The 25,280-nt window shown below is 41.4% G+C and overlaps 3 protein-coding genes across 4 annotated transcripts; 2 read left to right on the top strand and 1 right to left on the bottom strand.

Annotated features, from left to right (window-relative positions):
* Positions 1-602: 602 nt before the first annotated feature.
* Positions 603-2,745, bottom strand: LOC131137219 (ladderlectin-like). The gene is made up of 6 exons (XM_058084905.2): positions 2,440-2,745; positions 2,330-2,354; positions 2,153-2,238; positions 1,902-2,030; positions 783-882; positions 603-697 (listed from the first exon to the last, which is right to left on the bottom strand). The coding sequence occupies exons 1-6, from the start codon at positions 2,500-2,502 to the stop codon at positions 621-623; spliced, it is 480 nt and encodes a 159-aa protein (XP_057940888.2). The 5' UTR covers positions 2,503-2,745; the 3' UTR covers positions 603-620.
* Positions 2,746-7,642: 4,897 nt separating this feature from the next.
* On the top strand, positions 7,643-16,719 carry arhgap1 (Rho GTPase activating protein 1). The gene is made up of 13 exons (XM_058085923.2): positions 7,643-7,742; positions 9,305-9,537; positions 10,536-10,634; positions 10,744-10,831; positions 11,043-11,174; positions 11,264-11,350; positions 11,430-11,528; positions 11,639-11,746; positions 12,597-12,673; positions 12,755-12,832; positions 13,889-14,017; positions 14,968-15,071; positions 15,153-16,719. The coding sequence occupies exons 2-13, from the start codon at positions 9,414-9,416 to the stop codon at positions 15,318-15,320; spliced, it is 1,293 nt and encodes a 430-aa protein (XP_057941906.2). The 5' UTR covers positions 7,643-7,742; positions 9,305-9,413; the 3' UTR covers positions 15,321-16,719.
* A 3,828-nt stretch (positions 16,720-20,547) lies between these two features.
* LOC131137706 (uncharacterized) lies at positions 20,548-25,190 on the top strand. 2 transcript variants are annotated; one of them, XM_078798286.1, is made up of 2 exons: positions 20,548-21,035; positions 21,906-25,190. In XM_078798286.1, exon 2 carries the CDS (start codon positions 23,889-23,891, stop codon positions 24,681-24,683), a length of 795 nt encoding a protein of 264 aa, XP_078654412.1. In that variant the 5' UTR covers positions 20,548-21,035; positions 21,906-23,888; the 3' UTR covers positions 24,684-25,190. The 2 variants fall into 2 exon arrangements, with proteins under 2 accessions (XP_078654412.1, XP_057941935.2); XM_058085952.2 differs by having other exon boundaries at positions 20,618-21,035; positions 21,906-22,790.
* Positions 25,191-25,280: the final 90 nt, after the last annotated feature.

Below are 25,280 nucleotides of genomic sequence, written 5' to 3'. Positions count from 1 at the left end.
ATTCATTCATTTTCTACTGCTTTTTCCTCACAAGGGTCGCTGGAGCCTATCCCAGCTGTCTTTGGGCCAGAGGCGGGGTACACCCTGGACTGGTGGCCAGCCAATCACAGGGCACATATAGACAAACAACCATTCACACTCATAATTTGGAGTCTCCAATTAACCTAGCATGTTTTTGGAATGTGGGAGGAAACCCACGCATGCACGGGGAGAACATGCAAACTCTACACAGAGATGGCCGAGGGTGGGAATTGAACCCTGGTCTCCTAACTGTGAGGTCTGCGCACTAACCACTAGACCGCCGTGCCACCCACAAAAATACATTTCAAGGAAAATAGCTCTCATGCTACCCCTTGATGAATAAACAAAGTAATAAGTACTCCATAACCCGGCGCACCCGTACTTGCATTCTAGAATCATAGAATCAAGCAATACACAGGTTTGACATACAGTATTTTGATGCAGACAATTTGCTTTATTTCGTGGAGAGAAGATATTTTCAGGTTTCAATGTGTTTGACTAAAAATCAGAAGAAGGCACCAAAAAGTTTGATATTGTCTCAGGACAGTCATTAGTTATAGAAGATACAATGTCGTACAACGGTACGATACGATGCATGATCAGTACTTGCAGCAATACGCCTCCATGATGCAAACATAGGACTGCTGGTTGGCGCAATCTTGAGTAGCCCATTCGCCTACAAAAAAAAAAAACAAGAGTTTTTAACAATGACATTACATTCAATTACATTCAAAAATGGTATTCACTGATTATACGCGTACCTCCACTGTCAATCACCACACAGTCCTCTGGTGCAGGCTCTCCAGAGGCAAAGTTTTCAAAATCAAAGAATTTGCCATCAGTCCAAAAAAACTCTCCATCCTGGAAGACAAAGTCACATTTTAACTGAGTTGCTTATGAATAAAATAACCGCATACAACTCCATTTCCTGCTTGTATGTCAAAATATATTATACATGTTGGTTGTATTGAAATTGTTAGCATCATTTATTATCACATACTACAGTATTAATTGGCCCTGTACCCTAGAAACCGACCATGAATGATACGGGAAAAGGCCGAAATGATACTGTGTCAAATCCCAGGGGCAGTGATACTGATAAAATATAGAGTTTAACCATGTCCAGTATCAGTATCTCCGTAGCTGTCCACTCAGAGTGCGCTGCTCTGGTATCGTGCCCGTGAAACAACCAATCAGAGAACAGCGCACGAGTGCTTAGTGCCTAGTGCTTCTCCAGTCACCAAAAAACCCAAACTTGATTATTCATTCATTCATTTTCTATTGCTTTTTCCTCACGAGGGTCGCGGGGGGCGAGAGACGGGGTACACCCTGGACTGGTCGCCAGCCAATCACAGGGCACATATAGACAAACAACCATTCACACTCACATTCCTACCTATGGACAATTTGGAGTCGCTAATTAACCTAGCATGTTTTTGGAATGTGGGAGGAAACCGGAGTACCCGGAGAAAACCCACGCATACACGGGGAGAACATGCAAACTCCACACAGAGATGGCCGAGATGTGAGGTCTGCGCGCTAACCACTAGACCGCCGTGCCGCCCCGCCAAACTTGATGAATGGAACTTTAATTGTCAGACATTGATAAGATAAGACTGTTGATAAAATATTATTGTTGAAATATTTTTGCAATTATTGTGTTTACACTGTTTAGATATAATACATGTAATAAACTGAACATTTTCTGGAAACAAAATGGTCTTCAAAATGGTCCTCGACCTTCGGTCTCGGGCTGATACTGACACTTGGGGGCATGATACCTGACCTGATACCAGACAAACCATGTGATAACCTATAAGTATCATCATCAACACTCAAGTATCACCATTTTCTACATGAAAGTATTAGAAATGTTTCACCTCAACAGCATCACTAAGTCCAATCCAGGCTTCGCTTCCACTTCCTGCCAGAACCAGTTGATACACAACAGCATTTTTTACGGGACTGGTGATTGAGGCCAGATTCCCACCAAGAATGTTGCAGACGTTCTATTTGGGGGAAACAGAACGACAAGTCCGTCAGATGCTAGGACTTGGATAACTGATTCCAAACGGCAGTCAATTGGTTTTGGAGCTATACGTTACATCGACTGAGTTAAATTCTTCCGTACCTCCGCATCTGCGAAAGATCTTGGGTCATCTTGGTAGATGTAACAGTGGTCATCCAACTGAGTCCAGCCCTTAGGACAGCAACCTTCTGAAACACAATTGCGGCACAGAAACCCAAACAAACCTGAAATTAAGTAATTGTTCATTTAAAAAAGTGTCTTTAAGTCAAAGCTGCTCACCTCGGTTCTTGCCGGGCCAAGACCGCTATGAAGAAGAAAAGAATACAACATTAAAACAGAATATCAAATATGTTTTTACTGAAATGACCAGGTGAGGTTTTTAAACTTACAGCTCCAGTCAACAGTCCGCTGACCCCACAAAGGAGGAAGAACGTGCGAAGAGAAAATGCCATCTGTGTTGTGTCGCGTTACCTTCGCAGTGGTGATGCTCGATGCCGAGGACAACAAAAAACCACATCCTTTTATAGTCCAGCTTCACCAAACCTTGGAATGTTCTGTGTCTGCAATCAGGAAATCAGGCAAAAAAAATAATAATTGGATTAATCAGCCTATTAAGCTCAGTTTTACACCCACACCATGAAACAAATAGAACATTGTTTACTTTTTTCTTTCATGATTTTGAAAAAATGTGTGCATCATACGCTGACTCAGCAATTACTGCAATGACCGATGAACTCAAATATTAATTGTTCCAGGAATCCAGGAAGTCTTCTCCTCGGTACTACCAAGAATATAAACTAGAGATGTGTTTTATGACAAATTTACTTTACTTTGAACTGCTTGGGCCACACTTAGCAGCAACAACTGCAATCAAGCGTTTGCAATAACTTGCAATGAGTCTCTTACAGCCCTTTGGAGGAATTTTGTCCCACTCATCTTTCCGGAATTGTTGTAATTCGGCCACATTGGAGGATTTTCCAGCCTTTTTAAGCATCTCAATCGGATTCAGGTCAGGACTTTGACTAGGCCACTCCAAAGTCTTCATTTGGTTTTTCTTCAGCCAATCAGAGATGGGCTTGCTGGGGTGTTTTGGATCATTGTCCTGATCCAGATCAGCTTGAGGTCATGAACATTCTTCTTCAGGATTTTTTTGGTAGACAGCAGAATTCATGGTTCCGTTTATCACAGCAGGTCTTTGGCAGCAAGCGAGCCACTACGCGCCAATCACATAAACTTTGGCACCAACTGGCACCAACTGGCGCCGGCGCAATGGACTTTGGCGCAACTTGGCTCGCGCCATTACATTCCAGTGGATTCCAATAGCCGATTTGTTTACGACATATTGGTTCCACTTGGTGGACACTTGCATCAAGAAATTGACGACAAAGATTTTAAACATTTTGAAGTTTTCTTGCCGCCAAACTCAATTTTTGCCGCCGGTACAGGCCACCACGAGCCAGTTTGGGAGGCAGTTTGAGCCACTGCACGCCACTAGGCGCCTTATTGGCGACACTCGGCGCCACAGCAAATTGCATTGGCGCCAACTGACACCAACTGGCGCCGGCCCAGTGGACTCCCAGCATCATTGGCGCAACTTGGCTCGCGCCATTAAATTCCAGTGGATTCCAATAGGCGGATTGTTTGCGACATTTGGTTCCACTTAGTGGACACTTGGTGGGACACGCCACTTGCATCAAGCAATTGGCGACAAAGATTTGAAACATTTTGAAATTTTCTTGCCGCCAGTTGGGGCCACCATGAGCCAGTTGCGAGGCAGTTTGAGCCACTGCACGCCACTAGGCACCACAGCAAATTGCATTGACGCCAACTGGCACCAACTGGTGCCGACCCAGTGGATTCTTAGCTTTAGTTTAACTGAAAACTCTAAATTGTCCATAAGTATGAATGTGAGTGGGAATGATTGAGCAATCAGACACTCTGACATCGATTGGCTGAGCCTTGAACATTTTACAGACTGAGTATTCATTCTCACAGTAATAAAGTCCAAAGTGCGTACCTTGTGTAATACGGGACCATTTTTGAAGGGACCCTATAGTTTCAAGCAGTTCATCATCACTTAGTCACTGAATGGAAATGCATAGTCACTGTCTGGTCTATTGCTGAAACCTTGGCTTGACTCTTGGCTTGTTTTGTTTGTGAGCGTTTAACATCCTTCCCTGGCTGTGTAATTAATTCCTCAATGCCGAGTAATGACTAACATTAAGTATGATTAGTCTGTGATTTCTTTGGCTGAGCTACAAAGCTCGCAACAATAGTGTCTGTCTTTAACTTTGCTTTCACATGGTATGAAGCCGCGTAATGTATTCCAGAAGAAAGGTGTTTCAAGGATTCAAAAGAAGGTACAACAGATCCAATCTTCATTAGTAACAGTTCAGTACATGAAGGGGTGAACAGTCACAGAACGTTATATGTTTAGAGTTAACATAGTTGTTTATTATCACCTTTGGTATAGGGTGACCATATTTTAATGACCAAAAACCAGGATATTCAGCCCAGTAATGACATGTCAATGACGGGCTCTCAAGGTTCCTTTTAACTGGAAGACAATGAAAGGTTTGTCAAACGTTGGAACTGAAAAAGTCCATTTGGCAGAAACACAACATTGTGTGATTGACATCATTTTCAATAGAAATAAACAGTGGATTAGAATATACTACAGTAATCCCTTGTTTATTGTAGTTAAATGGTTCCAGTCACTTTCCATGAGGTAGGATTTCTTCTTTATGAATGGGTTTGTTTTTGTATTTGGCTTTAAAAAAAACACGTGTGTGTAGTATGAATCACACAAGAGCAGATCAAATGAAAAAAAAAAACAATACAAATACAAATCTGAAATGAAATACACTATTTACAGTTATATACATGCTGACCAGGTCACAGGTGTATTGCAAGGTTATTGCACGGTTTATTGCATGGTCAATTCCACAGTTATTGTACATAATTTTTTAGATTTGTGTCACCAGGGGGGAAAAAAGCAAACAGCCTGACAAGATGCTGGAAACGCTTCAGTTGCAGAGGTCAGTGCTGCAGCAATTGGCAAACACGCCTGGCGTTTTGATGTAGCCCTGGCACACGTCCATGTTCATGCACTGGCGGAAAGATCGGCCTGGTAAGAAGTAAGACATCAATAAATGTGTTGAGTGTTAGCTGCGGTATTATTAGATGATGATAACTAATATTATTATTGTTGTGTTACTGTTGTGCCTGTTGTTTCACTATAGAAAAGCCTGTTTATGTTTGCTTAAATATGTATTTTTTGACTAATGAAATGATGTAGTCAACCATGAAAATCGATCATTATATGAATTAATTAATTTTTTAAAACCCATCATAGTGAGGGTGTACTGTTTGATGGAGTGAGGGACGGCCATAGTCCCTTGCCATTATTTCGTGGCTTCATTCTATCATATCAACAATATATTTACAAAATCATGCTGTTTCGTGGTGAATGCAGATTATTATTAGTCAAAAAATTATGTTGATTGACGCTATTTTAAATATAACTAAAGATATGCCCTAAATATCCCCACGAAAACACAGGCTAACCAATGTAACCAACAACTTCCTGTCCGCCCGTCACTCAGCTCCCCTAGGGGACCCATTTTTAGCAACACAGAGGAACGTTCAAGATTTGTTACACAAATTAAATACTGAATGTTCCTGCACCATAAATGGTAGTTTAATAAGACAAACATGTTTTTGGGAACTAACTCTGCACTACTACAGAAATTTGATGAAAATGGTTGCGTTGAACTTACTTAGAGGGCTTTGAAACAGAACTGCAGCACAGGCGTTTGCAGACCCGGAACAGGTCTGGATGCTAGTTGGACTACAGAACTCGGCCCCTTTTGAGAAACAGTAATTGCACTTCAGTGCAGTGACTAGAGGGGGAAAAAAGAAAAGTAATGTGACATTACTATCTGGTGGTCAAGGAGAAATACAGTGTTGTGCTTGAACGAGTTCAAGAGAAAGCATTTACTGATCATGCTCATTTTTCAAAGACAACTGAAAAAAACTGAAATGAACTGAACTTTGAACTACTTCAAAATTGAAATGGTGAACTATTCATATTTATACTGTGTGAAGTGAACTTTGAACTGGTTGATAAGAACTATGAACTTACACATCACTGGAGAAACATTGCATGCATGTACAAACCAAATTTTAATTAGCATTTTTGTTCATGACAGTGAGGATGATTTAATGCTTAATCAATGGATATGTGTACATTAAATGTAAATACCTTGACATAGAGCCATCGAGAGGAGAAAGGCACACACTGCAGCTTTCATTGTTAAATCCTGACACTGAATGTATAAAGAAAAACACATGAAGAAAGTTAGCTTAAAAAAAAGGAGTTGTATTTTCTCACAGCGCCATTTGTTATTGTTTATTTGGAAAAGTAAATCATATTGTAACAGTTCGGTTCTTTTAATCGATTGAAAACAGATGCTATAATACATATGTATTTTTTTGTCGAATACCAACCAGTCAGGGGCGTTTTTTTTATCTCGACCAGCCCATTAAATGAAATTAAATTTTGTTTGTAGCCATTATGATTCCGTTGATATTGACGGTCTTCCTCGAGTTCAGAGCTCGTGCTCCTTCTGGATCGTACCACTGAAGCGGGTGATTTTATTAATTTGTGGTAATTATAGCTCTTCTGTTACACACCTATGTCATTTTAATTTTTTTTATTAGGACACATTAGTCTGTTTTTGTATCAAAATAGGCGATTTACAACAAAAACAAAGACAAAATTTGTAAAAAGGTATGCTCAGCAGCAGCGATGGGCACCCCCATAGTACAATCTTGATTAAATGGCGTACATGTTTAGTTAACCCCGTAGCTGTAGCTATTACAACGTAGAACAGTTAACAAGTTAACAGTTACAATGTACAAAAAATACATGTCATTTGTAGATGTCTATAACAGTATTCAGCTAAATAAATATTTAGGCATGATTCAACATGATTACATTGAGTGTAAATGTTGTACATTACCTTAGTCAGCACCAGTAAAATAATGCTTCCTGTCACGGCTTTCTGCTTGAATACTGCTTAGACGTAAAGGTTCTCTTTAAATACTGTTGGTCTCCAGAGTACATGACTCAGCATCAGGGTACTTGCAACATACTGTGAATCCAGAAGTGTAGCAAAAACAGACTTTTGACCACCTCAGCCATTTCTGCAAGCCGTCTGGTATTTTTTTTTGCCCACATATGCATTATCTTCTTATAAACTGCATAGTAATTACAATGTCCCCACAATACTAAATGTGTTGAAATGTTGACAATGCTAAAGAGGAATTTATTTTAAATGGAGGTACTCCAGCGGGTACTTGCAGTGGTGTGAAAATGTGTTTGCCCACTTCCTGTTTTCTTGTTTTTTCTTGCATTTCAACAACATTACAGAAGGAGGAATGGTACAACATTCCGATATATCATTCCAATTCCATTTTAGACGCCCCTGGTTGCCCGGGAAGGCAAAATAAGGTCGCAGGCGTCATTTATACGGATGCTTTTATTTCTATACAGTACGTGACAAAAACCGGAAAAGACACCCGAACGTTTATTTTGAAAGTGCAAATGCGGAAAGGGTGTTGCGCAGCTGATGTGTTGTTGCAGTACGGGTGAAGTCTGCAGTGAGAAAAATCGTCACAAATCTCTAAGGTGAATTCAAAACACTTCATTATTCCAGCATACGTCATGGTTGCTGGCCTATAATTGTTGGGATATGAACGCGGCAGTTAGGCGAGCTCGCAGTTTAACGCATTGTTGTTTGTGTACCTTGTTATGGTAACCACAATTCTCTGCGTTGAAATTGTGTTTTTTTTCTGTCTGTCACTGCTTAAACTAAGAAATATCCGCAGGGAGCAGATGTTAGATGAAATGAATATCCATGGGTGCATTATCTACACCGACTGTTGTAGCGTCTTGGCAAGGAATGCTTTGTGAATGTGTTTACAAGCTAGCGTTGCTAATGTTAGCTTGATTAGCATCTGCACTGTATGTGGACGTCAGCATCATTTCACTGTTTTGGCTTTTTATATTCTGCTCTTCATGTGACATTGATGTATCGATGCGTGGCTGTTTACAATCACCCAAATCAGATGATGACCATTTAAAATACATCTGCAGTATTATAACGTGTCACATCCGCGTAAGAAGGATGTACTGTGAGGACGTGTTGTGGTCCGTCTATATGAGGATAAACATCCTGCATGCATAAAAAAACCCTGTATGAATTCTGCAGCTTTTTAAAACGGATGTAAAGACATTGTTTTTAAAAGTGTAATTAACACATAAAGATTCGTTTTACATGTGTGAGCGCTTATAATCAGAGAGGGCTTTCTACGCATGCGTCAGACTGGGTGGAGGACTAACGACGCAGTTATGATGTACCATACCGCTGATACTGAGTAAAATTCAAAGTTGTATCCGGACAAACACTTTTTTAAAACACTTTTTTATTTAACTGAATTATAATAATATTTATTTAATTGGTCACGAATAACAAATCCAAACAAATCCACCTCCAATTGTAAACAGGGTCTTTGCATGCACGTGAAAATGGAAGAGACCATTTTATTTAGAGAATCTACCAAATGTACCGTGTGTAAACATAGTGTGATTTTTTTCCTATGCCTTCGAATAGCACAATAACCGTAAGAGAAAAAGCAGATGTCGTGTATATACACACTCACTAAAATTAAAAAAAAAACTGTAGAAAGCTGTGTTATACATTTGACCAACTGGCTTCTAGCAGAACTAGTTAGCTATTAGCATGTAGCATTCTCTTCCTCATTGAGAAACCCACACAGCTAAAGTAGCTGAAATAACCAAAATTACATTTTAAGGGTCCAATGAATAAATGATATCGGAAATTGAGAGTTTGACAATATTGATATCAGCTAATATCTACTATCTGTGTGTGTGTGTACATAACAGTATGTGGCTGGTCAGCAGCAGTGACATCGTCTTTGCCTGTTGGTTATTAACTACATTTATTTAAAGCCACATTCTGTCAGCCAGTATAAAGTCAAACATTAGAAGGGGGGGGGGCTATTGCGTAAATGAGTGGGGGTTGGGACAATCTGCTTGCACACGTATGTGTGTGTATGTGAGTAGGGGGTTTGGCAGTATAAGGGATTAGAAGAATAGATGCGATGCAGTTGACGTTGTCTTGGATAAGATCTTCACTGGATTTAATATGCAGATTTTTTCTCTTTTAGGACTCTTGTCTGCGACTTGTGTGTGAGTGTGTATGTATTTGTGTGTGTGCGCTCGTGTGTCTGAGACTTCCGTGCGTGGTTGTTTGAGTGCACCATCCTGCTGTGTACAATGTCTTCGGAGCTGCTGGTGGATTTGAGTGAAGACCCTGCAACGGCCCAGCTAGGCCACTTGAAGCTGGCCACGTTAGAAGACCAACAGTGGCCGGCGGATGAGTCATCCCTCAGCAAGTCTGGTGAGCGCTATATACAATTGTTCCTTTATCACAGTTAATTGGTTCCAGACTTAAAACGCTAAATTAATTTCAATATTAATAAACTGACGATTTTTGTAGTTGGGGCATAGAACAGCGATGAGTTTCTAAATACGGGTTTTTATATTATCAGACCCATTTAGACATGAAAATAACACCTTTTACACTCCTATTATTCTTTGTTTACATTACATTTGGCAAGCTACAGGATCACTGCAGGGACATAACACACGACTGTGAGCTAACTAGTTAGCCATTCCAATTTGCTTATTCTAAACTGTAAAAGTGTTTCCAACGGAATGGGGGAGAAGGACAAAGAAGCCATAGAGTTACCACTTCCACACTGAATGAGAGGAGTACCCGCTTTATCATTCATGTTCCCCACTTGGTGTTAAAAAATAAAGCATAGCAAAGAGAACCACAACAAGAAGGCTGTTTGCCAATTCCTGCTCCAGGGAAATCATTTCTATACCAGAAGTCATTTGATTACCACTTCCACACTGGATGAGAGGAGTACCCGCTTTATCATTCATTTTCCCCACTTGGTGTTAAAAAATAAAGCATAGCAAGGGGAACCACAACAAGAAGGCTGTATGCCAACTCCTGCTTCAGAGAAATAATTTCTATACCAGAAGATGTCATTTGAGTACCACTTCCACACTGAATGAGAGGAGTACCCACTTTATCATTAATTTCCCCCACTTGGTGTTGACAAATAAAGCACAGGGAAATAATTTCTAGACCAGAAGATGTCATTTGATTACCACTTCCACACTGAATAAGAGGAGTACCTGCTTTATCATTAATTTTCCCCACTTGGTGCTGAAAAATAAAGCACAGGGAAATAATTTCTATACCAGAAGATCTGAAAGATTTGAAATCTAAATAGCAGTCAAACCAAAAGATGGCAGACGATTAGTCGTTTTAACTGAAATATTGAAATATTGTTCATTCCGATTGTGTACGTGTGTTTGTCTCAGAGACGGACCTCTCTCAGCGCTTTGATGCTGGTTCCCCTCACCTGCCCTGGTCCCATCCCTTCTATGACATTGCCCGGCATCAGATCATCGAGGTGGCAGGTCAGTAGGTTATCGAGGCACTTCTCTCAGGGGGCAGCCATTTTTGTGGATCTTGTCCTTTAGCCAATACTCCTTTCTTTTTTTTCCTCTCTGCTCCATCATCTTGTAGGCGATGATAACTTTGGCAGAAAAGTGATCGTGTTTAACGCCTGCAGGATGCCCCCCCAACATCAACTGGACCATCACAGGCTTCTAATGTGAGTCAGTCCTACATTGGAGAAAATATTTACACAACTTATTGACTCCTATGGATTTATGTTTATTATTAAAGGGGACCTATGATGCTTTTGAGCTTGACTGAGCTTCCAATATTAAGACATTTATGTGCTGAATCATGCCTCAAAATTTTTACAACAGTAGTTATACTCATGCAGTGGCATTCATAAGCATTGGGTTCTTCCTTTGTAGGTACCTGAAAGGAACTTTGGACCAGTATGTTGAAAGTGACTACACACTGATCTATTTCCATCATGGACTGACCAGCGAAAACAAGCCGTCGCTCAGCTGGCTGCGAGACGCTTACAGGGAATTTGATAGGAAGTAAGTTTGGTCACTGAATAATGTCGCTGCTCATGGATGCTACATCAGATTGTGTGTTTTTTTAAGTGATGCTCATATCTGTTTGCCAGGTATAAGAAGAATATAAAGGCTTTATACATCGTCCATCCCACCATGTTCATCAAGACGCTGTTGATCCTCTTCAAACCTATCATTAGGTACTTTCAGCAAATGTTTTGGCATTAATATGTCAGTCAGGGTGGCAATCCTACTTTTCTTCTCTCTTTTGGATTTCAGCTTTAAGTTTGGGAGGAAAATCAATTATGTGAGCTATCTGAGTGAGCTGGACGACGTGGTCAAGTGTGAGCAGCTAATCATTCCAGTCCGTGTCAAAGAGTAGGAAGCACTCATTCATTCAAGCATGCAGTGAAATCAATTGCGGACCCACGTATCATCTTAACACCAAGCTACTGTGTGTGTGTGTGTGTGTGTGTGTCTGTGTGTAGGTACGACAACAAGTTGAGAGCATCCCTAAAGCCAACCGCTCAGCTTCCCGTGTCTCCTCCTCGCAGCCCCCCTCTCCCAAACCAGATGTTCGGGGTCTCCCTTGAATTGCAAGTCACCTTTTATCTGTTTCACGAGATAATGAATGCCAGATCTCAGTAGCCACGTTTACATGAGGAATCTTTACAAATGACTTTCCTGAAAACAATATGTATACATGGAAAGGAATATTCCAATCTCTTGTCTACATGCGCTACTATAATCAAACAGAACAGTCAATAGGGCATGCGTAGTAAAATGTAAACAACATCACGTGATAAGAGTTTTTACGAGTTTTTTTTTCACTTGCTGGAATAACTCCGTATTGTCCAGTCTTGAATTTTAGTTTGGATCAAAAACAACATTTCGGCAGCAGTCCAGTGCCGATTGCTCGCCTCCATTTTTAAAACTGAAGAACGTCTCGAGCCGCGTGTTACGTCATATCTGAGCATGAGCTGAAAAACCACACCCGGGATAAATTTAAACAGGAAAAGATACAACTCAATTTAGCTAATATTTTATAATTAAACTAGGGACATGGTTTATGTAGATATATATTTTCTTTGTAAAGAATAACTGGAATTGTGAATAAAGTATAGAAGGGTTTAGATTCTGTTCCACAGATGGCGCTAATGCACACCGAAAGCTGCTTGCCAACCACCAATAAACAGAAGAAGAAAAACAACTTTGCGTTTCAGTGGGTACAAGATACCTCAATCGGATTGCGGAAAGGAATATTCCACCCCTGTGAACCTGATTATATGTTCATTCGGATTGGAATGAGGTGTATACAAAGGTTATATTCTTTCCGTTTGAGCAAATAAACCAAACGCAATTGGAATATTTGCGTCCATTTATATGTGGCTAATGATAGCGGCATAATTAGTTCAAAAATACACATTAACAAGAATATGTGTCCAGGCTAAGAAAGAGGAGTCCAGACGAGGATCCTGTTCCTGTGGTGATGAAAGACACCATAAGTTTTCTATCGGAGCAAGGTGCCCGAAACACTTGAAATGAATGTTGCATCTCTGCACGTGTGTGTTTGTTATCCTAAACTATTATCTAATCATTGTCAGGTTTGGAGATTGAGGGGATCTTTCGACGTTCAGCCAACGTGACTTTGGTGAAGGAGGTCCAGCTCAAATATAATTCAGGTAGGATCGTACTCAGGAAAGAGTCAATATCTGGATTAAAAAGGATTGTTTAGCTCTGCGGTTCGCAAGCTTTTTACACCCCCTATTCTTGCACCCTTCAAAAATATTATCTTAATATTATGTTAAATTCCACCCTCGGCCATCTCTTCCGACTACCACCAAGTACTTCCGTTTTACGTGTGTCACATGACTTACAATGTACTACTTTTTTGTGCACAGAACATATTGAACATTCAAATATGACCGTACGTTTCTTAATAAACTAAATATATGCACAATGGGGCAGCACGGTGGTCGAGTGGTTGAGAACGCAGACCTCACAGCTAGGAGACCAGGGTTCAAGTCCACCCTCGGCCATCTCTGTGGAGTTTGCATGTTCTCCCCGTGCATGCATGGGTTTTCTCCAGGTACTCCGGTTTCCTCCCACATTCCAAAAACATGCTAGGTTAATTGGCGACTCCAAATTGTCCATAGGTATGAATGTGAGTGTGAATGGTTGTTTGTCTATATGTGCCCTGTGATTGACTGGCCACCAGTCCAGGGTGCACCTCTCGCCCCTCTCGCCTCAGCTGGGATAGGCTCCAGCACCCCACCGCGACCCTCATGAGGATAAGCGGTAGAAAATGAATAATCAACAGGGACGGGTAGGGAAGGGCTTTTCAATCAGCCACTGAGCCGTAACCTAGCAACCCAAAAAACATGCATTTTCCGTAATGGAGTTCAACAATTTTCGTGCAACATACCTATATAGCGGCTGCAGACGTGGCCGGTGAGAGCGAAAGGGCTTCTTACCCCCAAAAGGTTGATTGCCTGCACCTTCAGTGTTTCCCTGCAGCAACGACAGCAAATCAGGAGTGGACTTCACATCAGCTGACTAAGTCATATGACCACTCCTCGTCAGTGTCACGCCATGACATGGGTTACAATTACAATAACTGAAGACATTCAATTTCCAATGTCACGTTTCACGTTGGAATGGTTTGAGTTGGTTGCGAAATGTGCAAGTTGTCCAAAAATGACGTAATCAAAATGATTGTGTTGCCTTTTTGGTGGCAGGTGTGGCAGTGAACTTCAGAGAGATGGAAGATGTCCACTTGGCCGCCGTGATCCTGAAGACATTCCTGAGAGAACTTCCTGAGCCACTGCTGACCTACCAGCTTTACAACGACATCGTCAACTTCACCTGTGGGTTTGCCGTGCAACACAAGCTATCTTATGCTATCTCGGTTCAACCAAAACATACCAAAACTAAGGCAGTTTCACTCACAGGATATTATATTAATCCAATGATCTCTTCCATACAGTATTAAAATAGATTCTGATGCAAAATAATTATAAATCACCAATGGATGGAACGTATTGTTGATGTGGAATTCTCTACCAAAGTCCTAGCACATACAACTTTCTTTGGCCCCATGGCGGGTTATTTGGTAATGGTAATGGTTTTATTTCATTGGAACATGCATCAGATTACAATTGAATGCATCACATAATCAGTTCACAGTTCCACATGTCCAAAAGGAGTAGGAAGAAGCAAAGCTTATTAAATCCTACCCCTCCATCTGGTACTTTTACAATTAGTAACTGTTACATTTGTTCACTTCCTGCTTTCCTAATATAGTTTAAGTTTTTATTTTATTTTTTTAACATAGTCCTAGCATATAAGTGTTTCAAATGTAGTTCTTCCCAAGTATTGGATGACATTTTTAGCTAATTGGTATAATTTTTAGCCTTATGCATTATTTTAGCTGTTTGAAGATGAACTATATCAGCAAGTTGAAGTATTTGTGATTTTAGAAATAAGGAGTTAGTATGTTCTCTGTAGGCGGCATAATGAATTATCCTTACTGACCTTTTTTACAGTACATTTAGCGAGTGAAGATTGCTTTTATCGTTATTAGCCCATATTTCCACACAATAAGTAAGATATGGTAGAACCAGATAGCAATAAAGAGTGTGGAGTGATTTCTGATTGAGCGGTCGGATGCACATACAGTGATTCCAGGCTTCCCATGCAAGTATGGAATTATGTTATGGGTGAATAATTCAGGAAAAACTTAACAAAATTTGACTGTGTTAGCATTTCTGCTGTGTTTATTACGCTGTCACTCACTATTGTTGTTTCTACGGTCAAGCTGTGTCCCCCGAGAGTCAGGTGACGGTCATGAAGACGCTGGTGGAGTCTCTGCCAGAGGAGAACTATGCTTCACTACGATACCTGATCACATTTTTGGCACAGGTACGTCTTTCACTTTCATTCCCCGACAGATCCGTCAATGACCGGGTGTTGTTTATGTGTCGGTTTGTGCTTGTTACTCAGGTGTCGGCTAACAGCGAGGTGAATAAGATGACCAACAGCAACCTGGCTGTGGTGTTTGGGCCTAACCTCCTCTGGGGGCGGGACAACGGCATGTCCCTCAGCGCCATAGGACCAATCAACAACTTTACCCGAAGCCTCTTGGACCAGCAGCACTTGGTCTTTACTTAACGGTGAGGCCTGATATATGAGCGGGTAAGCCATCCAATAGCGACACAGTCTCCTTAAATGCACATGAAATATCCCCTTGGTTCTACCTTTTGTGATTGGACAGTTCGCAGCGTGGTTAGAATATGTATCCCCGAGACCCTCTTGAGAGTACAAATGCTGAAAATATACTCGATATTTCCCTATAAAATCCCAGCAGTCTGCCTGAAGAAATTCCAGCCATAACTGCAGCATGTGTCCAGTTGTTAAGTGGAACATTGAGTACTTGGTGACTTTTCTGTGTTTTGCTGTCGTTGGTCGCTGCTGTTTCCATATCGTGCAAACAACAACAAAAAAAAAACAAAAGAAAAAGCCCTTTCTACTTTAATAAGTGAAGATTTACGTGAAAAGCCTCAGGTTCATTTAAGAATAATGACGCCAAATGTGGACAATCTTTAGAAATGCTGTATTTAAACAGACTAAAGAGGATAACAGTGGAACTTGAACTTGTCTAAGTGGGCTCCGTTTTATCCAACGTTAAACTGCCATAAGCTCAAACATGCATGATCGCGCATTCAAAAAAAATAAATAAAAATTAGTATTTTCGTATAATGTTGATGTGACTCAGCCAATCCGAGGGGCGTCAAGTAAAAACAGATTCCACTGTGGCTGTATCTCTGTAATGATCACTCAGCATCTGTGCTGTGGGACGCTAATGTAACATATCATGATGCATGCATGTGTCTTCCTTACCAAATACGTCTTTAAAGTCGGGTTGTGTGATTGACGTGTGTGATGTTTTGTATCTGTACTTGCCTTTTTTTTTTTGGTTCTTCACAGTGTGCCATTAACGGGGGAACGCTAGTCCAATTGTAGTGGTGTCCTCTGGCCTCTGGATAAAAGCCTTTACTTAACCCCCCACCCCAAAAAAAAAAAAAAAAAACACAGGTTTTAAAGGGGACACCTCTCAAATGGTATCAAAAGCTTGTATCACTATCACGATGGGACTCGGACAAAAAAAAAACATCCTCTTGCAGAATTGCATGGTACGGCTAGGTCTTAGTTCAAACACATGCTATACTGAGGGCTAGCTTGGGTATTTTGGGGGGTGCGGGGGGTTTGTGAGCGGAGGAGAGAAGTGCCATTGTTGAAATTCCAAACTTGCTGACTAATCTGGTCTCTGTATGATCTAATGATCTTTGTACTGTAATTTGTTGTCCTGGTGACAGTGAAGTATGTTTTCTCTTTCCGAGAAATTTTTGGTCGGCTGATTTTTCTTGACACTTAGTGGTCTTATTTTCTGAATTTGCTTTTTCATCCTTTTGGTATTATATATAGATATATAGATATATATATGAGTGTGTGTGTGTGTATGAAGATAAAATAGTGTAATATTGTGGACAAATAAAGAATCTGAAATATGTGAAGTTTTTTCAAGTATACTCAGTTAGCTTTAATCTACACAACAGACCTACAAAATGCAGAAGACGCTTTTTTTTTCGTGCTCGTGAAATAACGTCAGGGATGTGGAGACCAGTTAAAAAATTGCATTAATTTACATTATGCACTGTTGGATCTCAAGAAGGTCTTAATACTAGTGTTTACCTCCTTTTGGTCTCTTAGCTCTGTGACGCTAACAAGGTGACAATCTGGCATGTCTGCTGATGTGATGTCCAAGGCTGTCCTGCTTGTCTTTGCTGATATGAGCTTACAGGATTTCTGCATGACCTTTGACTCACACAGTTGCTAGTTACTATTGCATTATTTCTTTTAGGCTACTTGGGATTACTTAAATAGTTACTTGGCTTTTTCCTTCAGCAAATCAATCGCTTCCATCCAACTGTCTTCTGCATCTGTCTCTCTCACACAAACTACCCTCCTCTTTGGACTTCCTCTACGCCTCCTACATGTCAGCATCCTTCTACCAAAATATTCACTATCTCTCCTCTGGACATCCCAACCATCTCAGTCTGGCCTCTCTGACTTTATCTCTAACATGTAATGTCACTCTAATGTACTCCTTCCTGATCCTATCCATCCTGGTCACTCCCAATGAGAACCTCAGGATCCTCATTTCTGCTACCTCCAGTTCTGCATCCTGTCTTTTCCTCGGCGGCACTGTTTGACTGTAGGCCAAACAACATGGCTGGTCTCGCCATAGTTTTGTATACCTTTCATTTTAGCTGAAACTCTTCTATCACACATCACGGCTGACACTTTTCTCCACAAAAAATATCAACAAAAAAATAATTATTGTGAAAATAAACATAGAACACAACTGAAAAAAAGCAATCTAATGGTGCCAGTATCGATTCCATACAACACACACACACACACAACCCAGCACCCTGGTTATTGGGCTGCTGACCAATGATAGTCTACTATGATACTTACCACTAAATGTAATGTCATGCCAAAGCAATATGTATCACAAGGTATAAAATATGCATAAACAGAAAAGGATGCAAATTACAAATCAACAAAAAAAACCTACTATATTTTATTATAAAACGTATTTAGTTACTGCGGACTCATGGTAATATTTATCAAACCTGACTAGCATTTTTGTCCACTTGAGGATTTGGTGCCTCAGCTTTGCTCGAGAAGTGAACTGGTTTCTGTCCAGCAACCATATTGTTCAGTCGCTACGGAGCTTCAACGTGCCAAGCTTTTTTTTTTTTTTGGTCCAAGTTGCTCATTTACCGAATGTCCACAGCGGCAGCAGGTTGCTCTGGCCTAGTTTGAGGAGCAAAGATTTGCTGATGCCTTGAGATCGGAAGCTCGGTGCCTCCCGTTTGGCTGCACGGAGATGCCCCAGTGGGTCTGAATAGACGGGCGCCTGGATGGGGATGGGTGGCGGGAGGAGTTCTTCCGGAGGTTTCTCCTTTGTCGATACGGGCGGCAAGTAGCTCAGCTTGGGGTCGCATTTAGCAAGCTTTTTACGCGGTTGCTTGGGATCGACGTTGGTGACCGATTGTTCTTTATGCTTTTTGGCCTTTTTCTGCTTCTCTGCGACGAGCCGAGGCAGAAGGACGCACGCGCCGTCCCCGTTCAGGACCACGTCTTCCCAGATCTCGTCGTCAAAGGTTTTTGGTTTCTTCTCGGCAGCCTGGGGCTTTTTGCCGGGGGTCTTCGGTCGAACAGCCACTGTATGTCGAACCATGACACGTTTGGGGCGAACTTCCTTTTCATCACTTTTGGCTTTTTGCATGGATCTTTGTTGGGACCTTCTGATCCGTTTGTCGTCCCTTTCCTTCTGTTGTCTTTGTTCTTCTTCCTGAACTCTCTTCCTGTAGAAATTATTTTGCATTTTCCTCAAAGTGTCCTTGGGGATGTTATCGATTTTCCCCATCAGGGCAAAGACTTGCTCCTCCACGTGCTTCATCTTCTTGAGCGGGTTTAAAAAGTGACTGGAAGTGGAACAGGAGCGATAGACTTTTGTCACCTTGGCAATCAACGAGTCCATCTCCTTTTCCAGTTCTGCGTTACGATTTTCTTTGTAGAGCTTCACCATCTGAGATATTTTTAAAGATGTTTTTGTTTCTTCGTCAATTTTTGCCTTCACGTTGCTGATCTCCAAGCGTAGATTCTCAAGTTCCTGCTCATTTTTTTTCCTGGACATTTCGAATTTCTGCTGCTGCCCCAGCAGAGCGTAGTTATTCTTGACGGCGTAAGGCAGCAGAAACTGATTCTGCTCTTTTAGGTTCTCCATCCGAGCTAGTACCTGCTCGTGATCCGGTAGTCCGTGGGGAGTCAGTTTATCCGGGGAGTGCAGTTTGAAAATGTTGCGTTTGTAGCGCTCGTACTTGCTCAGCGTTTCCTCGATCTCAGGTAGTTCCTTCTTCATGGAGCCGATTTGCTCGTTGAGCTTCTCGATTTCGGCTTTTTTTATCAGTTTGAATTTGTTCAGTTTCTCAAAACGAACCGCTTCCTCGGCCAATTTCTTGTCCGCCATTTTCCGGAAGTTTTCATTAATTAATTTCTGTCTCTCGAGGACCAGTTCCAGACCTTTCACTCGTCGTTCCTGGGCAACTATCGCCTTCATGAACTTCAGGTTATCCAAAGTCTTGAGTGCCAGAGCTTCATCGCGTTGGACTTTCTTTTGCTCGAGGTACCGATCGACGTTTTCTGCCTCCCCCATTTTGGTTTGAGGTTTTTGTTTGTATTTGGAGCTAGTCCTGCTTTTCTTTATCTGGGACTTGCTCTCAACTTTCCCAATTTGATCAACCGAGTCGTCCATCTTGTATTCCCCCTGTGTTAGCATTCTATGGGTTTATTGTACTTAAACTTAAATATCATTTGTTGCAACGTACCTGTGACAGAAAGTAAGCGTGCGACATCACTGACCGCAATGAGCCAATCCTGGCGATGCATTTGACCTCATGTGTATATTTTTAAAAAGATGACATCACACAAATACCTGATGATGAAGGCCTTGATGATGACATCACACAAATGAAGGATTTCCCTTGAATTTGCAATTCAATACCTGCTTTCATTTTTAGGTAGCCAAATACCAGAAAACTCTCCAACGACACCAGAAATCATTAATAAATTTAATAGACTAATGTAAATAATCACAAATTACCGATGACAACAATTATTGTGGTATTAATTAGCGACCAATATTCGACAATTTTGAAAACAATATTATCATTGTGTTATGTCACATTTAAGCCACTAGATGGTACTCAAGTGTTGTGTACCTGTGTGAAACATACCATATTACCTGTGTATCATCACGTCACACAATTCCTACTCCTGGTGTCAATAGAACTATATATAAATACACACACACACACACACACAACAACACAATAGGTAGATAAAAACGGACAATACACTACCGACAAATAATACATAATATTAACCAACTACTGTACTATGAGAGATCTAACCATGTTCTTTCCAGCTTTTTTTTTTATTACAAAAACTAAAGCAAAGCATCATGGGAAACAGGAAGTACTCCATTCTTTCATCTGCACCTCATCGTTGCTGGGGACAGGCCACGCCAACCAAGGGAACAGACCTACACAGGCTAAATGTATACAGGCTAATTAGCACAACTGTGCACCAGTGGATGCTAATGGTGCGTTTGCGGGAGCGCCGGCTGTAGGACCTTTGCCTTTCCAAATGATACCACTCTATTACATCGGTATGACATTATATTCTCAATGTTTGCTTATTTATTTTGTATTTATTGTATTATACATTGTTTTTGGTTAATTTTACAAGTTTTATTGCAAGTGTTCTTTGTTTTTGTTGTGTTTTTCATTTTACATTAAAAAAAACTGAAAAAATCTACAGCGATAACGATTTGTAGAAGGTTAGTTTTGCTGCTCTCATTGTGAATCGTCTTCAATACCGCCACAAGATGGCAGAAATGTAACGTAAAGAATGATTAGCCGCCGTAAAGCTGCCGTAGAATAAGAAAAAGGTGGAAGTTCTAAGGACAGAAAAGGCACTTAGTGTAGTTGCTACAAGACAACAACAAAATGTTAAAAGACTTGGTGAAGGAGCGACTCATGACGGCAGCTGATGAAATATTGGGACTGTTTGAAAGAACCATAGCCTCATACGAGGAGGAGCTTGAACGAACTATAGCGTCGTACGAGGAGGAACTTGACAGAACAATAGCATCTTACGAGGAGGAACTTAGTCGAACTAGAGAGGAGAACGAGCGACAGCGACAACAAATGGAAGCTCTTTGCAAGACACGGATAGGGCTACACGTTGAAGGTATGTTTACATGTTCACTAGCCTTCTAGTTCATTTGTTCAAAGTCGTTGACCACCAGCGTTCGAACGCCCACAATCTAACAGTACCAAAGTGTTTGTACTGTATATGTACTATGTGTTAGCATAGAGGATGGAGCATTCTGAGGCTTCATCAGGCAACTTGTCATTAAAGGCAACAACTCGTCACAAAACAACTCAACACTGCTAGCTAGCGGCGTCGACGAGGTACAGCACGTGAGAGCGCAACAGTATCCTCTTCGAATACATGAAAATATATGTTTTAAACTCTCTAATTCAGTATTTTTCAATTGTTTTTGAGCAACGGCACGTTTTTTATATTGGAAAAAATGGCGGCACACCACTAACCAAAAAATGTTACAAAATGTCACCACGACCTGCACGTGCATCACTAAGTCTATTGGAGGAACGAAGCAATCAGCTACTTGTTGCCACACGGACGAATATTACATTGCACTGCCAGTCTTTACACCACTCCACAATGACTTAATATTTGAAGAAAATGATTAATACATGTTAAATATTTTAAAAATGATATCGGATAATTCCTCACGACACACCATAACACCAGTGTACCGAAAATGACTGCTTTAATTGTAATTCGTTCACGCATCCATCGCTAGAATGAACATGAGTAATTTTGTCCACCAGAGGGCGCCGTTCTTTTCCATCCATCCATTGGTAGAGGAAACGCTAGTGAGAAAAAAAATTAACTGATTTTTGAATTAACTGTTACCATTGTTCACTTCCTGTTTTCCTAATATAGTTTACGTTTTTTAAATATATATATAGTTTTTTTAACATTGATGTTAAATGAAAGCATCGTAATGATAATTTTTTATTTTTTTTGCAGAATCCTGTGACCAAATTCAAGAGGAACTTTCCCCTGCGCCGCAGGGGGTGAGCACCACTTTGGATCCGCAGCCCCCCCATATTAAAGAGGAAGAAGAGGAACTCTGGACCACTCAGGAAAGAGAGTCTCGTCTCAGTCTCACCAAGTTGCCACCCACTGGGGTCTCTGTGAAGACTGAGGACCATGGCGATGAACCACAAGCGGACAGCCTCTTTGCTCCGCTATCAGACAGCGACAACACGACACACTTTGAGTTTGAAGACGGACGCCACAGCCAAGAACCTTTGAGCAGCGATGCAGACTGTGAAGGTGATGCAAGGACTCACACCGACCACAAACACTCTCCACGCTCTGACAAGAAGGCAGCTAAGAAATGTTTGACGTGTTCCATTTGTGCTAAACGCTTTCCTTATGAGAGCCATTTGACTCTACACATGCGGACGCACACTCGAGAAAAACCCTTTAGTTGCTCCGTTTGTGGTAAGGGATTCTCCCAAAAGGGAAATATGGTATCTCACATGACGACGCATACAGAAGAAAAACCTTTCAGTTGCTCAGTTTGTGGTGAAAAATTCTCTAGAAAGTCCTATTTGGTGTTACACGCAAGGACACACACGGGAGAAAAACCTTTTAGTTGTTCCGTTTGTGGTCAAAGATTATCTCGAAAGTCAAATATTATGTCACACATGAGAACGCACACAGGAGAAAAACCATTTAGTTGTTCAGTTTGTGAGAGAAGATTCTCCCATAAGATATCTGTGGTGAAACACATGAGAACACACAAGGGGTGTGTAGAGTAGGGTCCCCAACCACCGGCCCGTGGCCCGATACCTGACCATTTGATACTTTCAGGTGCAATGATTAAATAGTAGACACCAAACTAAATGGAATTTAGTGTAAATTCATATCATTCATTCATTCATGGTCGCGGGGGGTGCTGGAGCCTATCCCAGCTGTCTTTGGGTGAGAGGCGGAGTACACCCTGGACTGGTGGCCAGCCAATCACAGGGCACATATAGACAAACAACCATTCACACTCACATTCATACCTATGGACAATTTGGAGTCGCTAATTAACCTAGCATGTTTTTGGAACGTGGGAGGAAACCGGAGTACCCGGAGAAAACTCCACACAGAGATGGCCGAGGGTGGAATTGAACCCTCCTAGCTCCTAGCTGTGAGGCCTGCGCACAAACCACTTGATCACCATGCAGCCCTAAATTCATATCAATTTATGAAATATGGGCTGTTATTTTTATTCAAAATAGAATATTCAGTCAGAAATCCCAACGTTTTTGTTGGTTGTTGCAAGCGGCGACTTGTCCCACTTTGTTTGACGGTCTCTGAAGGCACCATTGTGTGTGCTAACATCATATTTGGTCCCAAATGTGGGAATACATAAAGGTAAGATTTGATAGTTATTGAGTGTTAATATTCACAACCTCAAATTCATTTTTACCACGTCTGTAGGGTAGTTGAAAACGTAAATAAGGTGTTTTTATGCACTTTTGAGGCTCCGCTTTCGGTGCTCTGGTTAATTCATGCTAGCACACTGACCTGTTCCAAGCTCCTGTCGTTGTAAGCTAACTCCACGCTCCCGTCGGCGGCCGGCGGGTTGATGTTGTGTATTTGACGTACACAATGCATAATAAATAAGCTCAATTAAATCACTATAAGCCGAGGGTTCTCATGCTAATGTAACGCAGGGTTTCACAATGCTAGCCGATGTGTTGTGTCCCCAATAGGACAGAAATGCAACAAAAAGTACCACATCTGCTTTTTCCCCACTGACGCAAATGTACTTAGTAGGACTTACCATGTTACCATGGTACCTGGTTTCCTTTTCAACCAGGAAGGATTGTGGAACATACTTGAAGCGTGGTAAGCGTGGTCTTACTCACCTGTGACAAGCTTGTGATGTCACCGAAGACTTTATGATGCACAAAGACAGTTAAAGTGGTTGTCGTACCAAGAGGTATTTTTATGCATGGAACAAGCAACATGGAAAACGCTAATGCTTCCAGCATGGACATCTGCGTCATGTCTTACATTGACAAGCTTGTGACCGAAGTCACCAAAGACCTCAACGCCAACAAAGTCCGCCTCCTGTCTTGTCGCCCGGAGGAAAGAGCCCACATCAAATGCAAAATCAAGAGCCAGTTTGCCGTGCTGGAATATCTGCAGGGGAACCGAATGAAAAACAGCAAAATCCAGCTATGGATCGAGATTCACACGCTGAAGACAAAGATAAAGATGTCTGAAAACCAGGAGAAGCACAACGCTGACAAGTTGTGCGCCAACTGGAAGGTCATCGATGACCTGAGGATGCAGCTTCGCCAGAGTCAGAGGAAGGAGAAAGAAAACGCGGCGCTCACAGAGAGGACCATTCAGGAGCTCAGCTTCCAGCTGACGGAGCAACTTCAGAACGTTCAGCAGATGAAGGAGCAGCTCATCAAGTACGTCTCCATCGTTCCTTCCATTCAGCACCAGGACGACATGACCGCCACGGAGATGGAGGACAAGGTCCAAGCTGTGAAAGCAGCTTTAATCAGGATGCGGGAGGCACAGGAAGCCCAAAGAAACATTCCCTTCGAGACGGACAGTGACCCGACCCGCAAGGAAAGCATCTCAGAACCACATGGACACCAAAAAACTGAGGCATCTGTTTCAGAGGTCTGCCAGACCGGGTCCGGTTCAGCACAAGAGACCGACAAGAAGAAGAACTGGTGTCACCAGCTCTTCCCTTGTTTTGCTCGACTTCATTTGAACAGGAATTAGGCTTTTAAATATTCTCATTCTGGGATAAACTATCTACAGGACTGTGAATCGGTTTTAGTTCCAATTGTGTGCGAACTACACTGTTTACATTGGCTTCCACATTTGGTCAACGTACATGTTTTGGATTGTACATTTGGTGGACGATTATGACGATATTACAGCAGCTGGAACCCAAGTTCCACCATTTTCTATGATTTATTTCATAGTGGTGGCGAATAAGCTATCAAAACCTATTTTTGTTTTACTTGTGTGATAGTTAACGCCATCTTATTTTTACAACATGCAATATATATATATATACTTTTGAAAAACAACTTTCCACACAATTTCACATCGGCTATGCAATTACAATAGCAGTGGTTCAGTGGTGGAGTAAAACAATTCAGCAATTTGTAGAGGTTTGATTAGCTTGAGAGCATTTAGCTTTTAGCTAACTTTTAGCTAACATTTAGCTAACTCCACAGGCCGTGTCCGTAGGAGAGCGTTTTGTTTGTAACGAAAAAATAAAAAAAATACAAACAAAATAGCTGGCTAAGACAATAGTTTTCAAGTAACTGAAAATAGACGAAAGAGATAAGAAAACCGTAAATTCGCAAG

This window comes from Doryrhamphus excisus, linkage group LG17 (assembly GCF_037039965.1).
Source record: "Doryrhamphus excisus strain RoL-2023G ecotype Guam linkage group LG17, RoL_Dexc_Guam_v1.1, whole genome shotgun sequence".
Classification (NCBI taxonomy): Eukaryota; Metazoa; Chordata; class Actinopteri; order Syngnathiformes; family Syngnathidae; genus Doryrhamphus; species Doryrhamphus excisus.
The sequence above is the reverse complement of the archived record's forward strand: the minus strand, read 5'-3'. Positions and strand labels throughout refer to the sequence as shown.